The sequence below is a fragment of the Dermacentor albipictus genome, chromosome 7 (assembly GCF_038994185.2).
Source record: "Dermacentor albipictus isolate Rhodes 1998 colony chromosome 7, USDA_Dalb.pri_finalv2, whole genome shotgun sequence".
NCBI lineage: Eukaryota > Metazoa > Arthropoda > Arachnida > Ixodida > Ixodidae > Dermacentor > Dermacentor albipictus.
The window spans coordinates 113722803-113740576 of NC_091827.1; the positions used below are offsets into that span (position 1 = coordinate 113722803).

Below are 17774 nucleotides of genomic sequence, written 5' to 3' on the forward strand. Positions count from 1 at the left end.
GCTAGCCAACCGGGCTCAGTCCTGGTTAACCTGTCTACCTTTCATTTATCATTTTCTCTCTCTCTTGTTGTCGTTGCGGTATTTGCATGCGCCGTTGAATTCATCACCGTTTCCTAATGCTAGCATGACTTCATCTTAGGCGATGATTTTTCTCTCCTGCCACAATGCCATGATTCATTGCGCAGATGCCGAAATAGAACTCTCACTGTTGTCGGACTTGACGCTGGCCGACAGTCCTCCGACTTCGAACAAGCTACTCGTGTTACGGTTAGCGTGTGACACCCAGAGCAAAAAGGATGCTCGAAAGACCCTTCTCCACCGAAGCGGAGGATGGATTCCTAATTTGCTATGGTTGTCTCGAGTGGTTGCTGGTCTGGCGGGCGCCGCGTAGTGATTACAGGCCCCTTTGTGTGAGTACGACCAAAGGGAGAACTCACAAACTGTGCGACTCTAGGAGAGACCCTTTCCGCAAACTGTCCGACTCTAGGGGAGACCCTTTCCCCGAACCAACATCGCTTAGACGAAAGAATCAGCCACCTACGATCCCCGGCCCACGGGTTGTCGCCAGCGGAGGCAAGCAAATGCAACGTCACCTGCGAGAAGTGATCAGCCGCTCATCCACAACCACACTCAGTGCATGACATGTGACGTTGGCGTGAGCAAGATTTCGCCTACGATTTTAGGGGGCCTATTTAAGGGGCCCCGCCATGTACTTTTTCAATTATTTCATTCTCTTCTTATCCTTCACCAACCATTGAATAAACAGTGCAAGTTTCGCACTAGAAATTGTCACATCCCTGCCTGGTCGCCATGGTCTACCGGACGCCTGCAGCCCGCCGACAACGCCATGCTACCCAATGGTAACGCCGGTCGAGGTTCGAGAAACAGGCCTCGCAACACTCGTCAAAGACAACGCCACAGTCCCCCCAAATTCGTCAATGGTTCTGTCCGTTTATTGTAGCGGCGTCTCCGACACCGCTGCTCTACTTTCTCCATCCGACGACTTTTGCACCGAAAAAGGTCTCCTGCTACCCACCTTCGGCGACCATAGAAATCACTGAGAGATCCACAGCTATCTTTGTCAGCAAATCGTTCTCATACACTGTGGTGCTGCTGCGAGGGGAATGTCTTGGCAGCGTGGAAACAACTGAAGCCACGCAAGATATGCACGTGCCCGATGACTCGCACTGCGCCACTTACAGTGCCCTTTGTGCTATTTCTACGTCTGCTCCGTCACCCGGTGATGTATTTGGTTTCTTCCTTGCTGATAAACTTAGGCTCGCCCAACGTTCTCAGCTTCTGTACCTGTTAGAAAAATTGCGTTCTTTTTTCGATGTCAGGCAACTTTCCCTGGGACGGACGTTCACTTTTGCGCATCCCATCGACACTGGCTCCCATCCTCCACTGCGCAAACGCCCGTATCACGTGTGTATGTGTTATATACGTTCCACAAATTAGCAATGGCCGTGAAGAAATGACGACTTTTAACAGCGTACTGCCTCTAGTTTATTCACAAGTAAATTCACAAGTTTATTCACAAGTATTCACAAGGCGGATGTATCAGATACCGACGCATCTTCGATCAGGCAATGACGACGACGACGAAGTGGCGTTTCGTGTGACTACTATTTCACCTTGCAAAATTCAAGTGAGAAAAGAAATTACAAGAGCTGTCCTTATAACCTATGAAATCTACTTGATCGCGTTTTCTATTTCCTTCCCAAATATATTTTCTGCTTCGTTTACCTTACAATGCTCAATATAGACAGACAGACAGACAAAGAACTTTAATAGCAAGGTCCTGAGACGCTTTGCCCTAGGGCAGAGCTGCGGGCCGCTCCCACGTGGGGACTGGTAGGCCGAGCCTAACCGCCGCATCGTGGGCTCTCTGGACAGCCCAAGTTTGATGTGCATATTCCGAGCTCCGGATGGCAGAGCTCCACTCTTGTTCTGTGATGCGATTGGGTCCCTGTAACGAGGGGCATCGCCAGAGCATGTGTTCGAGATTGCTAACAGCCCCACAGTCGGGGCAAGTAGAGCTGAAAGCCTCTGGAGTGATCATGTGAAAAAGGGCCAGGTTCGGATAGCACTGCATCTGAAGCATGCGTAAAGTGGACGCCAGAGGTCTAGCCAGTTTGCAGTGAGGGGGAGGATAAGTCCTCCTACCCAGGTGATAGTGCATAGTAATTTGGCTGAAAGTAGTGAGAGTGTCCCGAAACTCGAGAACCCCAGAGTCTGAGCTCAATCTTGCTCCCGCGCGGTGGGTTAGTGCGCGCGCTTGGGAGTGGGCAATGTCATTAAGATTGGGAAACGAGTCAAGCTGGGGGTCGAGGTGAGCCGGAAACCACGTGATGGTGTGCGGAGAGATTATCTTGTTCTTGAGAATCTTGTGAACCTCCTCAGCGATGGATCCTGAAGCGAAAGCCCTGACCGCCGATCTCGAATAAGTGAAGATTTGTGATCTGCTGTTGTCTAGGAGTGCTATAGCAACTGCGACCTGCTCCGCTCTGGTTGGTGTTGAGCACTTCAGGGAAGCCGCATTCACTATCTGTCCGTTGTGATCAACGAGGGCAATGGCGAAGTTAGACGACTGTCCATATTGGGCTGCGTCGACAAAACATGCCGAGTAAGGATCGTCTTTGGTACGCTTGAGGAGGGCGAGGGCTCTTGCCCTGCGTCTGCCTACGTTGTGTCGAGGATGAACATTACGGGGAAACGGTGCAACTCGTATGTTGTTCCTTTGATTGTCTGATATTTCATATTTCCGCTCTTCCATGAGGATAGGGTTGATCCCAAGAACTGCCAGGATCTTCTTTCCAGCCGGGGTACAGGATAGACGGGCCAGTTGGGCTGACTCCTGGGCCTCGATTATCTCGTCCAAGGTGTTGTGCACTCCTAGTTGCATAAGGAGGTCCGTGCTCGCCCGTAACGGAATGCCTAGTACTTTTTTTATACTTTTTCTGATGAGAGTGTTTAATCGTTTTTTCTCGGAGTTATACCAGTTGTGCATGGCGGCCACATAAACAATATGACTCATGAGGAAGGCGTGGAACAACCGGAGGAGGTTGTCTTCCTTTAAGCCTCCACGCCTATTCGAGACTGCTGATGAGTCTCATCATGTTCTCAGTCTTGGCTGTCAGCTTGTTGAGCGTAGTATTATTACTGCCATTCGATTCGATGAACATGCCAAGGACCCGAATGGTGTCTACTCTGGGGATGGTACAGCCGCTTTTAGTGTGGAGTTTGATGTTTATTTCAGACAACGGTTTCCATCCTCTAGGTTTGGGGCCTCTCCTGACTGGCCTGTAGAGGAGGAGCTCAGACTTGCTCGGAGAGCATCTAAGCCCCGTATTTTCCAGGTACATCTCTGTTTGATCTACAGCCTCCTGTAAGCCTAATTCAACAGCTCCCTCGCTTCCTCCGGTGCACCAGATTGCGATGTCATCAGCGTAGAGCGTATGATTGATCCCTTCTATGTTGGAGAGTCTTTGCGATAATTTCGTCATGGCGATGTTAAAAAGCAGTGGTGAGACTACCGCACCTTGTGGCGTGCCTCTGGGGCCCAAACTGAAATTGTCGGACTTGAGGTCACCGATTTTGAGCGTGGCCTTGCGATCCCGTAGGAACGAGCTGATGTATCTGTGGAAGGCGTCTCCCAAATTGAGCTCTGAGATGGAGTTCAGAATGTGAGCATGGGATACATTATCAAAGGCTTTCTCTAGGTCTAAGCCTAGGATGCCTCTTATATCTCTTGTGGTGTTGTCAATGATTTGACATTTGATGAGTTTCATGACGTCTTGCGTTGACAGGGCCGGACGAAAGCCGATCATGTTGTACGGAAACAATCCTTGTTTCTCGATGTGCTTAGAAATTCGATTGTGTATGACATGTTCCGCTACTTTCCCCACGCAGGACGTGAGGGAAATGGGTCTGAGGTTTGAGAGACTCGGGGGTCTTCCAGGCTTTGGAATGAGGATGACCGAGGCCATTTTCCAGGACTCCGGGACAACCCCTCGTTCCCATATTCCATTAATCTCCTCTGTCAACCATTCTATAGAGCAGTCGTCCAGGTTTCGGAGGGCGCGGTTGGGGATGCCATCAGGACCAGGGGCAGACCTGCCATTTAGATGCTGGAGAGCTTCCCTTACCTCGCATGTCTTGAAGGGGTTATCTAGCTCGGGGCAAGATGAGCCTTTGTAGGGGGGATAGTCTTCGTCACTCGAGTTGCCCAGTGGCAGATACTTGCGAGCTAATCTGTCGAGTACGGTCTGCAATGTCTCTGATTGTGATGCCTGGTGTAGAACCTTCGCTATCACTTGTCTTTGGTTTGACTTGGTATTGGTATCATCCAGCAGATGCTTGAGTAGGTTCCATTTAGCTCCAACTCTCATCTGGCCATCCACAGAATTGCAGACCTCATCCCACTGTTGTCTGCTCAAGGTTTGGCAGTGATCTTCTATAGTTCTGTTGAGCTCCGCGATCTTTTTTCGGAGCCTTCGGTTGAGTTTCTGCCCTTTCCATCGTTTCAAAAGTGACGTCTTCGCTTCTAGAAGATGAGCGAGGCGGCTGTCCATCCTGTCCATCTCCAGTTCAGTCTGGATTTTCTTTGTCGCCGCACTGATGTCCTCCTTTAACTGTTCAGCCCACTGCTCGAGGCTAAGTGCTGAGTCACGCGTTTGTGCTCGCTCTTCCCGAATCTTGCGAAAGTAATCCCAATCTGTAATAATGAACTCTTTGAGGTCCCCGCTTTTCACGTTGACGCAGGTGGCCAGGATGTTGTGATCACTGCCAAGGTCAACTTGGAGGTTGGACCAAGATGCCGATTCCACATTCCGTATGAAAAAGAGATCGGGTGTGGTATCCCTAGAGCAGGAGTTACCAATCCTGGTCGGAAAAGCCGGATCTGTTATAAGCGTGAGGTGATTATTGACTGTAGTTTGCCATAGGTCAACGCCCTTGTGGTTAGCTTGTTGGTACCCCCATGCTGGATGCGGAGCGTTGAAGTCTCCGGCCACCAGGAGTGGAAATGTCTTGGCCTTGCTTGTAGCCCTGTTAATAATTGCCGCGAATCTTTGCCTGAGGTCTTTGGGAGTACTGTATATGTTAAGTATAAAGATACTTGTCTTGAATGGTCCGCTGGGGATTATTTCAACAAGCGAGTGTTCAACCTTATTGGATTGCAGATTCAGATCGTGGGCTATGAACGCACATTTGTTCGAGACTAATGTGCTTATTCCCCTCTTCCCATCAGCATATTGGGTATGCGATTTATAGCCTGGAAGGGTGACCTTATCCGTGAGCGTTTCTTGTAATAATATTACATGTGGCTTTTCCGAGTGGGTCCGAATGAACTGTTGGAGGACGTTCCTTTTACGATGGAATCCCCTACAGTTCCACTGCCAGATGTTAATTACTTTGTGATGTGCCGCCATGGTGGGACGTAGTAGATAGCTAGTATTAGAAAATGCTGCGGAGCGCAGCCGCTGCCGACCTTTCAGTGTCGGTGTCATTCACTTTTTCCAACGGTGTAACTGAAGCCATTGTAGAAACGTGGCGTTCCAGATTATCGCATCTGATTCCTAGTGCTTTGACCGCCTCCGCAAGTTTGTCAATAGCAATTTGGACTTTTTCGAGGGATTCATCAATTTTATCTATCGTTTTTTCCAATCTTCGAACGCTGGCGCTCTTGTCTGAGGCATGAACTGCCAGCGCCCTCTTTTTGGGTAAACCATTGGCAGTCGGTTCCGCTACGGGGATCTCCATGGGCGTTTCTACAGCAGAGGCCTGACTGGGTTGAACTGACTCTCGCTTGCTGGCTTGCTTGCTGGCAGTCGGTTCCGCTACGGGGATCTCCATGGGCGTTTCTACTGCAGGGGCCTGACTGGGTTGAACTGACTCTCGCTTGCTGGCTTTCTTTAGCTCTGCAATTTCTGCTTTGAGCTGCTCCATAGCGTATTTTAACGAAGCGTTTTCTCTTTCTAATTGTGCAATGCTGTCCTGCTCTGGCGATTGACCCCCCGTTACCTTTTTCGGTGATTCCTTGACCCGGTCAGCCCATGTGGTACAACGATGAGCAGGCTCCTGAATCTGAACTGCAGGCCCCCTGGAACGAGAGTGGCCTCTGGAGCGGGAGCGGGTCCCGGGGACCTTGCGGCCTCTGGAAGACGAGCGTTCCGTCGAGCGACCCCTAGAAGGGACACGGTCCTGGTAGCCGCTATCCTCGCCGCCAGGGTCTCGGGATCGGCTCCTGGATCTGTGCGAGCTGCTGAGGGCCGGCTTGAGAGGCATTGGCGACCCAGTTGGTTGTTTGGATTGGTCGCGGTTGCGCCGTTCTCTTCTCCGTTGCCTAACTACAAACGGAATTTGGAACCTTTGCTTGCAGGATCTGTCACCCGTGAGATGAGGGCCTCCGCAAAGGGTGCACTTCGGTGTACATTCGTGCTTATCGTCCGGGTTGCCCGCACCACAGCCGCGGCAGATGGCATTTTCAGGGGCTGGGCAAACGTCAGCTCTATGGCCAAGCTTTCCACATGCATAGCAAACGTCAGTTTGTCTGCGATAGAGTGAGCATTTGATTAAACTGGGACCGCATTTTACGTAGTCCGGGACTTTGAGTCCATCAAACAGGATGACTACAGTGCTTGTGTTCTTGATTCGTCTCACCTCGAGGGCGCTTGGGTTCTTGGGTTGAATGATAAGGCGTTTGAGCTCCTCTCGATCGATGGTGGGATCAATGTCACGAATAACTCCCTTGCATGAGTTTTCGGGGGCTGCGATATATGTACTAACTTCGTAGCTTGCTTGTCCAATGAGTGAAGCTTTCACATCGGCGTAGGCCATGGCGTTGCGTTTTGATGGCGTGCTTGCCACCAATATGTTTTGCACCACGTTCGGACAGATAATATCCTCCGCCGTATCCGCCTCCGTAAGTCTAGCAGCGGTAGTGAGGGCTTGGGCAACTCTGAAGTGGCCCATCTTCTTGATGTCCAGTCCTCCACGGGGACGGATTATGATTCGAACATGCTCTTTCGGTAGGCGAGGCAATCTCGAAGCAGTCGTTAGCCGTGTCTTGACACTCGCCGTAGCCTGGCTTTTATTCCCGCGACGTCGCATGTCGATGACTCGGCCGCCCTGCCCGAGCGGGTCCTGGATGATGGGTTTTCGTTTGTGTTGGGTTTTCGTTTACTCATCGCTATAATTTACTGATGTGCGCCTTACTTTTATTTCATTAATCGTTTTGGTTTTCCCCCTATCAGGCAGTGTACAACGTTTCTTCAGGATATCTTCATAATTACGAACATCATCTTTGTCTCGCATGGCCTGCTTCGCAGTTGAGTAGCAGGTATTTTGCTGTGAAAATATTGTAATAAATGAAAAGGCAAAATTAAGTCATCGTGGAAAAGGATTCAAAGGAAGATGAAAATTTTTTTCTAAAATTATTAGATCCATTCTTGAACCTTAAAGCGCGAGCCCCATATAACTCTTACTAGTGTAGCGGACCAAATTAAAGCCGCTATTTCAGCACATGTATTCTTATAATTCGCACTGATGCAATATTACTGCTTTATTGTTATGTATTGACTAAAGATGTCATTATTTTAAGCTCTTGATTTACAGGGTGTATCAGAATTTGATTAGATGCGAGACAGTCGTACATTGTCTCTGTAACTTTCGTGTTTTATTCAGCAATGACAAAGTGAGATTTCTTGTGCCTAAGGTTAATGATCTGATATAATAAGCTGGCAGTTAATGATATTGCTACGGAACAGCCGCCACAATGAGGCTGCACTGAGGAGGAAGACGACGACGTGGGCCCGCTTGATATAGCGTCGCCATTTTGGTCTTCCGTTATCTTCGCTGTAAATAAATAGTATATAGTATTGGGCTCCAGCTACACGTAACATTAATTTGGTGGAGGTGGACGTTCCCCGTACCCGTCATGGAGCTTCGCAGCAGTCGCAACGGCGACAGTGCAACTTCGGCTCCGGCCGGTGGCACTTCATCCACGCAACCGTCTCCGCCTGCCGCCTCGACCTTCTTCACCATCTCCCCCCCCCCTAGGGATCCTGGTGTTTTCAACGGAGTCGGCAGTCCTGATGTTGACGACTGGCTCCGCTTATACGAACGTGTCAGCACCAGTCAAAGGAGGGACCCGACTAATATGCTTGCGAACGTTCTTTTCTACCTCGACGGAGCTCCACTTGCATGGTTCCAGACTCACGAAGAGCAAATCTCGAGCTGGGATCTCTTCAAGGAGAAGCTCCGCGACCACTTTGGCAATCCGTTCGGTCGCCAATTCAATGCCAAGAAAGCCCCTGCCACACGTGTACAGACGTCGACCGAATCCTACGTGTCGTACATTCTCGACGTCTTGGCCCTTTGTGCCAAGGCTGACCCGACCATGTCTGAGGACGATAAGGTTAATCACGTCCTCAAAGGCATTGCTGACGACGCCTTCAATTTACTGGTGTTTACGAACGTCACCAGCATCGATGCGATCCTCAAGGAGTGCCGCCGTTTCGAGCATGCTAAAAGCCGCCGGGTATCCCAGCACATCACGCGACTTCCTAACACAGCTGCTACGTCAGTCTGTGACGACCTCTTCCACCAGCCGTCACGATGTGACAACTTATCCAGCATCATTCGTCGTGAGGTCGAAGCGGCAGAACCGGCGGCCCCTCCATTCACGTCACCTGATCATTCTCCGGTGACAATCTCCTTGATCGGGGCAGTCGTCCGTCAAGAGTTGTCTAACGTCGGCCTGCAATCCATTCGTTCCATACGCTCGAAACCTCATTCTCCACGCACGTCCCCACCGCATTCTTCTTACTCCTCTAATGGACAGCGCAACCCCTCCGAATGGAGAACCGTGGACGACAAGCCGATCTGTTTTAACTGCCGACACATTGGGCATGTCGCTCGCCACTGCCGCAGCCGCCAGACTTCTCCGATACGCTATTCTCCTGATTACCACCCTCGCCCCTCTAGCGCGTCCTTTTCCTTCGTCCCTTCGTCCCTTCGATGCCCGCTTCATCATCTGACCCTGCGACACCTTTGACACGACCCCGCTACTCCCGCTCGCCTTCTCCCTCCCTTCGTCAATCTCGTTCACCCCCGTCACGCCGTGCTCCTTCTCCGACCTACTCGCCGCACCCCCGGCCGGAAAACTAGACAGTGCAGCTTCTGAAGGTGAAGTTGCAAAGACGACATTGGCTCAAAATCCTCGCTTCACTTTACCCACCAACAATAATCTTTTGGAGGTTCTCGTCGACAATGTTCCTGTGTGCGCGTTGATTGACACCGGGGCGCATGTGTCCATTACGAGTGCTGCTCTTCGTCGTCGCCTCAACAAAGTTCTGACGCCCGCCCCGAACCGATTTGTACAAGTCTTCGACGGAGGGACTGTCGCTATTGTTGGCATGTGCTCTGCCCGAATTACCATTGCTGAGAGAGACACCGCCGTTCTCTTCACCGTCATCGAGCATTGCCCTCATGAACTCATTCTCGGTCTGGATTTCCTTGCCAATCATTCGGCCCTCATTGACTGTTCGGCCGGCTCACTGAACCTTGACGTGCCCCTTCTTGCCGACCCTGTGGACCCGCCTCCAAGCCGTTCGAGCTGCATGGATTTTATTCGCCTACCGCCTCAATCTGTGACGCACGTCGACTTGTTGTCCTCACCAGCTGTACCTGACGGTAATTACGTGGTCGCACCAATTCCGGCAGTTATACTTACGCATGGTGTTACCGTGCCGCACACTGTGCTGACAATTACTGGCAACCCCACCGGCCTTCCCCTTGCCAATTTCGCGCTAACCGCGCAAGTTCTGCCTCAGGGGATTTCATTGGCTATAATTAGCGCTTTGCACGATGATGAGATCGAGCCATTCACAGTGGAAGATCGACACAGCTCAGCCCATACCGTAATGTCATCGCACGGTACTGACGTCGACATTGAGAAGATGGTTTCCTCTGACCTTACACCTGTTCAAGCTGAAGCCCTTTGCCACGTTCTTGACGGCTATCGCGACATTTTTGACTTTGACAATCGACCCTTAGGTCGAACGTCCGTCGTGACCCATCGCATAAACACTGGCGATGCAAACCCTATTCGCCGACGTCAATATCGTGTTTCTGCTTCCGAACGAGCTGTTATCCAACAGGAAATCAAAAAGATGCTTGCAAAGGACATTATCGAGCCTTCCTGTAGCCCCTGGGCTTCTCCCGTTGTACTTGTCAAAAAGAATGATGGAACGTGGCGTTTTTGTGTAGATTATCGCCACGTGAACAAAATCACAAAACAGGACGTTTACCCTTTGCCACGTATTGATGACGCTCTAGACTGCTTGTACGGTGCCACCTATATATCTTCTATCGACTTACGGTCCGGCTACTGGCAGATATCCGTCAATCACATGGACCGAGAGAAGACTGCATTTATTACCCCTGACGGCCCTTATCAGTTCAAGGTGATGCCTTTCGGTCTTTGTAACGCGCCCGCCACCTTCCAATGAATGATGGACTCTTTGCTTCAGGGGTTCAAGTGGTCCACCTGTTTGTGCTATCTGGACGACGTCATCGTTTATTCGCCCACATTTGACACGCATCTGGACCATCTTTCAGCGATACTTGACGTGTTCCGCCGCGCTGGTCGCCAGTTGAATTCGTCAAAATGTCACTTCGCTCGCCACCAAATCACCGTCCTTGGACACCTCGTGGACGCCAGAGGCGTGCAACCTGATTCGCACAAAATTCGCGCCGTTACGAACTTTCCTGTTCTGAAGTCTACGAAGGACGTTTGTAGTTTCGTAGGGCTGTGCTCTTATTTCCGACGCTTTGTGAAGGATATTGCGACCGTCGCACCTCCTCTTACCGACCTCTTGAAGAAAGACGCCCCATTTTCTTGGGGACCTGACCATGCCGCATCGTTTTCGCAGCTCACTACTCTCTTTACCACGCCTCCAGTTCCGGCTCACTTTGACCCGTCTGCCTCAACGGAAGTTCGAACTGATGCCAGTGGTCTCGGCATAGGAGCAGTGTTAGCACAACGCCAGCGTGGACATGATCGCGTTAAAGCCTATGCCAGCCGACTTCTATCACCCGCTGAGCGCAAATATTCAACGATAGAGCGCGAGTGCCTCGCTCTTGTGTGGGCTGTTGCGAAGTTTCGTCCATACTTGTACGGACGTCCCTTTTGTGTCATCACTGATCACCACGCGCTCTGCTGGCTATCCTCGCTCAAGGACCCCACGGCACAACTCGCTCGCTGGGCGTTATGCCTGCAAGAATATACCTTCTCCGTGGTATATAACACGGGACGCTTGCACCAGGACGCTTGCCGATTGTTTGTCCTGCTATCCCGTCGACGAACCGGCTGATGCGGATGCCATCGCTTGCGTTTTCTCTGTGTCCCAGTTGCTTGAAATCGCCAACGAGCAACGCCACGATCCTTCATTATGAGCCCTCATCGACCATCTGGAGTCAATGCCTGGCGACGCCTCTCTCCGGATGTTTCTCCTTAAGGAGGGGACATTATACCGCCGCAATCTCGATCCACACGGCCTTGACCTTCTGCTCGTAATTCCATCACACCTGCGTTCGACTGTCCTCCAACTTCACGACGCTCCCTTGGCTGGACACTTGGGCGTCTCGCGCACCTACGACCGTGTACGCCGTCGATTATTTTGGCCGGGTCTCGCCCGCTCCGTGCGGCGCTACGTTGCCGCTTGTGAGCCCTGTCAGCGCCGGAAGAAGCCCTCCACACCTCCAGCTGGATGTCTCCAGCCGATCGATATCCCACCGGAACCCTTTTTCCGTGTTGGTCTAGACCTTGGACCGTTTCCTCTCAAGGGCTCCAGAAACAAATGGGTCGCCGTCGCTACTGATTATGCTGCGCGGTACGCAATCACCAGAGCCCCTCCGACAAGTTGTGCTACTGACGTTGCTGACTTTCTGCTCTATGACATCATTTTAGTGCACGGTGCTCCGCGCCAATTACTCATTGACCATGGCCGCAGCTTTCTGTCGGCAGTCGTCGAGGACATCCTCCGCTCCTGCTCGACAAAGCACAAGTTCAGCACGTCCTACCACCCACAGACCAACGGCCTCACGGAGCGCCTCAACCGGACCATCACCGACATGCTTTCAAAGTACGTTGCGACCGACCACCAGGACTGGGATCTTCACTCACCATATGTGACGTTCGCGTATAATTCATCGTGTCACGACACCGCCGGCTATTCACCATTCTATCTCCTATACGGCCGAGAACCCGCGTTGCCCTTGGACACTTTGTTGCCCTCGGCCACACGTTCAACCACTGAATACGCCCGCGACGCGATCGCACACGCCGACCACGCGTGCTAGATCACCCACACCCGTTTTGAGGCCTCACAGGAGCATCAGAGACGCCTCTATGATTGCCACCATCACGACGTGCACTTTACTCCGGGTTCTCTGGTGCTTCTCTGTTCACCCATTCGACGTGTGGGCCTTTCCGAAAAGGTGCTGTCGCGCTACAATGGCCCATAACGTGTGGTGCGACAAGTGACCGATGTCACGTATGAAGTCATCCCCGCCGACCTGTCAGCGTGATCGTCGGCTGCAAGTGACATCGTTCACATGGCGAGACTAAAGCGATACCAGACACCTTTCACCGCGGATATGTAGATTAAGCACCGGGACGGTGCTTCTACTGCCGGCGGTGATGCTACGGAACAGCCGCCACAGTGAGGCTGCACTGAGGAGGAAGAAGTTTACGTGGGCCCGCTTGATATAGCGTCGCCATTTTGGTCTTCCGTTATCTTCCCTGTAAATAAATTGTATATAGTATGTCTCCAACTACACGTAACAATATGAACACCTTGCCTTTTTCTTGGCCACTAAAAGAAGGGTGAGGAGTTCAAGTTGGCAGGCTCAACGCGAGAGTTGTAAAACGCAGGGGTAAGTAATGGTTTGTATTCTCCGTTTACGCGCATCAAACGCGGTTCGTAGACAAACCGCTGCTTGACTGAAACACATGGCATCTCGAGAAATATAAAAATACATTCAGCATTTAGGATTTTTTTGCGGATTTAGGGCCATGAGTGCATACGAAGCTATTCCAGGCAGCGCTCCGATTTACCAATTTGCGTTTGCGGAATCTACTGTGAGCAGCAGCGCATCAGAAAATAAAGCTGAGTGCCCCATTATATAACACACGTGCACTTTACATATTACAGCTATTTCGACCAAATTAGTGAGTTATAGATATGCAAAAAATTAACGTCGCGTAGCTGTTTACAAATATTAACGTAACTATTGTCAGACGCACTTCACATTGCCAGACGCATTTAGCATTCGGTGAGTACTGACGTGACATTTGCGACTCTTCATTTTTGCGTTACATGAAGGCCTGACACCTCTCCAACAAATGCTGGCAAAGTTTGGAGCGCCGGCCTAATTTCATACAATATAATTTCGGCTGCAATTTCGGGCTTCCTTTCCCAGGAAGTCACTGTCGTGCAGTCGTGACGCAGGAGAGCGTCGCGAAAGAGCAGGACATCAGAAAATTTAGGCGCAGGCTCCTGCTCGCTCGGTAACCTCTTATGCCGCTGCTACTTGCCAGATTCGGTGTAGCAGACGACCGAAAAAGCCAGAGCAATGCGACAACATCACGATGTCCTGCTCACCACGGGACTACTTTCAGCGTCATGATTTCCCAACACAGTAGCTTCCAGAAAAACTAAAACAGAACTGGCCGTAGAAAGGTAATGTGGAAGTGCATGAGGGTTGCAACGCGGACTTGTTGGTAACTCATCTTGAATACACGTAGCGCGATAAAGGATGATGATGATATGTAGTGTTTATTGGCGCAAGGGCCAAGTGTGGCCAAAGAGCGCCAAAGCGATAAAGGACAGAACGAAAGAAGACACACAAGGACACACACGTGATGCTAACTTGCATAAACCTTTTCCTGTCAAAAACCAGGCCGTATTCATACATTCAGCCATCATGAGTAACAGCCACGTGAACATGTGCGGAAGTGTCTTTCTGAATAGCTCACTGCAGGGCGAAATCCACTGTGCAGCGTCACCAGGCAACATCACGCTGCGCAGTGATATGCATTTCGCACCATTCCTGCCCTGCTGATGCACGAATATGTGAACCAGCAATCGTGTAAACGATGCTTAAACGACAGTGAAGGAATCTAAGTGCGATGCTTGCTCTCTCTCAGGACTTCGTGATATGCAACCCTCTCCCATTCTTCCATGTGTACGGATTGAGCGTGGCTCTGGGCCGGACGTTGATACCTGGCGTCAAAGCAGTGGTACCCTCAAAAAGCTACGACCTCACGGCCCTCTTCAAGGCCATCCAAGAATACAGGTACGTCAGCCATCATCTACGGAACTCTGTCCCATATGTTGGTGAACACATCGCAAACTGCGCCTTTTTATTTTTTAAATAAATAGCAAACAAGGCTGGTCAAGGAGATACATGCTTGTCATGTTCGTTTCGTGCATAATGAAGAAAGTAGGAGCACATATGCTTAAGTCATGTTCGGTGTACGTAATTTGGAAGGGGAAAATATCCAGCCGCGGTTACTTAGTAGCTATGGCGTTACGCTGCCGATCTCGACGTCACGCGTTCGATTCCAACCGCTGCTTCCACATTACAGTAGAAACTCAATGCAAAAAAAACTGTTTTACTTAGGTACCCAGATTTACCTAAATGCTACAGCACCCAAGGTGGTCCAAAATATTCCGGAATTTTTCACTACGCTGTTTCTCATAATCGCTTCGTTAACTTGGCACGTAAAGCCGCAGGATTGAAAAACATAACTGTAACGACAAAATATATGATTCTCAAGCACTGGCTCAAAGCAAGTCTCTACGTTGCGTTTGTCTGTATCAACTACAGTACAGCTCTTTCAGTTGAAGCGCCTACAAATAGAGTCAATTGGCTCTAAAATGAAGGCAAATCTTTGGGAGTCATATACAGTCTTTTCATTGAACGACCACTTTAATATTACTCATATATTGTGTTCCTCAGAAATATAAGCGTTGTAATTACTGCTGCCTAAACTATGGCTAATCAATTATGAATTTTTAAAATGCAACATCGGTAAGGTAGTACGCACAAGAAAGGCATACAGAAAGAGAAATACTATGCGCAGTGCTATATGCTTTCAGTGTGCCTTTTCTACGTCAGCATCCTTAGCACGTTATCATATAAAGAAGTCACAGTTTCACTCAAAAGGCGAGGCATTGATCGCGATAGCAAATAGATAGTTAGGCAAAGTAAGAATATAAGCTTTATGGTCCATTTACAGTTGTAAAAATTCGCTTCTTGACTAAATTAACAAGCATGGTGTGAGCGCGCGCAGGCAAGCATGACCACATCTCATTCGAGGAGCGCGGACGCTCGCTGTCAAAACGCTGGCGTAACGAAGTTCGGCAGCAGCAGCGAGCGAAGTGATCTTTGTGCTGTCTAGCGCTTCAGCGCAGACTGAGCGCCAAGACCACAGAAACTAACAAAGGTATGAGCCGTCGGCGGACCTAGACTTTGCCCGCAGCGCAGATCGCTTTCAAGACACGGCCCGCGCGACCACGCGCTACGCAGTTGCTGCCGGAGTGCAACACCGCCCCCCCCCCCCCTCCGCTCCCCGCCGCGGCTCGCACGCGACGGCAGACGGCGCGTTTCTTCCCCGCTTTCATCCCTTACGTGCACGACATTGAGTCGCGATTGTCGGCTCCCCTCGCACGCTTTCAGTCGCACATAATGCATACGGTGTACGGCGATGGTGTTATCGCCTTTGAACTTTATACGGAACATCACTACGGCGCCGACGACGATTGCAAAACACGTTTCGAGTGTATATATAATTGCTAACGCAGTAAACGCTTAACGCTAGTAAAGACATCACTACTGCAATTCAAATTCAGAACTTGCACACCTCGCACACGGCCATCAACGCAGTTGAGTTTGTGTGCCCCGAAGAAGCAACTCGGTGGCTTTTTTCCTCAGCCTTTCTCTGGCGAGCATATATACGATTGTTTCATTTGTCTTATATGTAAAGCCATCAAAGTCTATTGCGCCAGTTCTACTTCGTAAGCAGTTGTTGCAAGAAATTAGCACTATTTTGCTGCTTTCGTGGCGATACTCTAAACAATAACAATTATTTCCATAATTAAAGAATGAACATTGGAACCACATAATAACAACATATTCGCATAGCATATTTCGTTCTTTGCACTATCAAAGTTATCTTTCAGTTCCACGCTCTGAGGCTCCACAGAATTATGATGTGGCTCTGTGAGCTATGCTGCAACTGCGGCAGTATTGCAAAAGCGAAGCGCGACGACCGCGACCAGAAATTCAGATGGTAGTGTGCGCAGTGGTTTTCAAATTAAAAATTAGGTGATGAGGTTTTACGTGCGAAACCCACTACGTGATAATTAGGCATGTCGTAGAGATAGGCTCCGGGTAGTGAGTGTGGAGAGGGACAGAGTGCACTGTAGACCTAGGCGAAATTCGTGCAATTGCAAGGTCATGCCTTCACAAGTATAGCCAGTACTTCATCGGCCTAATATTCCAGTTTATTCCAAGACGACTTGAGAACTTTTATTTTTACCTGGAACTTGTGTCGAACGTGTTAGGTCTTTTTTGTTTGACGCGTGTTCACAGCAATGTGAAAATGTGAAAGCTAGAGTTAGAAACCTGCTATCATGAATATTGCACAAGGTAAGTTCTAATATCTGCCAGCAATAATCGTTTGCATGCACATCCTGTCCGTACCCACTAAACCCAAATCTATCCCACTTTACGGCGGGCATCGGTTCTTTCCGCAGGTGCACAGATGTCTGTGGATCCCCGACGATGTACGTGGACATGATCAAAAGCCCGCTGCTCAAGCAGTACGACGTTTCTTCCCTCAAAAGAGGTCAGCGGCTTTTGTTCTATTTTCGCCCGATATACAGGTGAACTGCCGCCGCTAATTTTGCACACACATATACTCGAATTCTTCATGAGTCAGCATTTTTATTTTCGGTACTCCAGTATGATTCTACAGAAAATATTTCACATTAGTAAAGAATTAGCTGCTTATGTGTAATTTCGCTTATAGAACTTTCTTCACGACGGTAAATTTTCAAGCAGTTTACCGTCGTCTTGTGACGTGAAAACATTATATTTAGGGGCAACATCAATTTCTATCGTGAAGCTGGTGTGTTGTCACGACAAGGCAACTACTGACATGATGACAAGAAACACTTTTCTCGCGTTAAGACATACCCGCGACTTAACTTCTATTGCTTTTTAAGTCACTAATCTTAATTATTCTTTACTACTATGGAGGCCATGCCATTTATTGCGTCTTAAACTCGCAAGCATACAATCATGCTGTATATAAGTGCAAATAATGGTCTCGACTCTCATGTCTACGCGCTCAAGTTTTCTAGTGTTTTACGAGGTACCAATAGCCAGCACCGTTGGGTAGCTAGTTTCGAACCACCCACAACATGATAATAATCACAGCAATGTATCTGAGCGTTCTAACATTGTGATCTTCTTCTGCACGACAGCAAATTAAGCAATGCCCCATAATGCACTGATTTCGCACAACGTCAAGGTGGCCTGCGCGAAACAGAGCACAATTTTTTTTGAAGACAACACGATTTACCGCAGTAAATCACCTATTTCTCTATTCTGACAAATAGCGAGACTTTTACAGCGTTTTTGATTTACCCCGTCGTGTTCCCAAGTATGCACAGTGTATGAACGAGAAAAGGTGTTTT

General features: G+C 49.6%; 1 protein-coding gene across 1 annotated transcript in view; it reads left to right on the plus strand.

Moving 5' to 3' along the window:
• Positions 1–17774, plus strand: part of LOC135907286 (medium-chain acyl-CoA ligase ACSF2, mitochondrial-like) — a 145332-nt gene that overhangs the window by 93471 nt on the left and 34087 nt on the right. Inside the window, exons 9-10 of the mRNA XM_065438975.2 lie at positions 14216–14364; positions 16830–16921. Coding sequence (XP_065295047.1) covers positions 14216–14364; positions 16830–16921 — 241 coding nt within the window. The remainder of the gene's footprint in view (positions 1–14215; positions 14365–16829; positions 16922–17774) is intronic.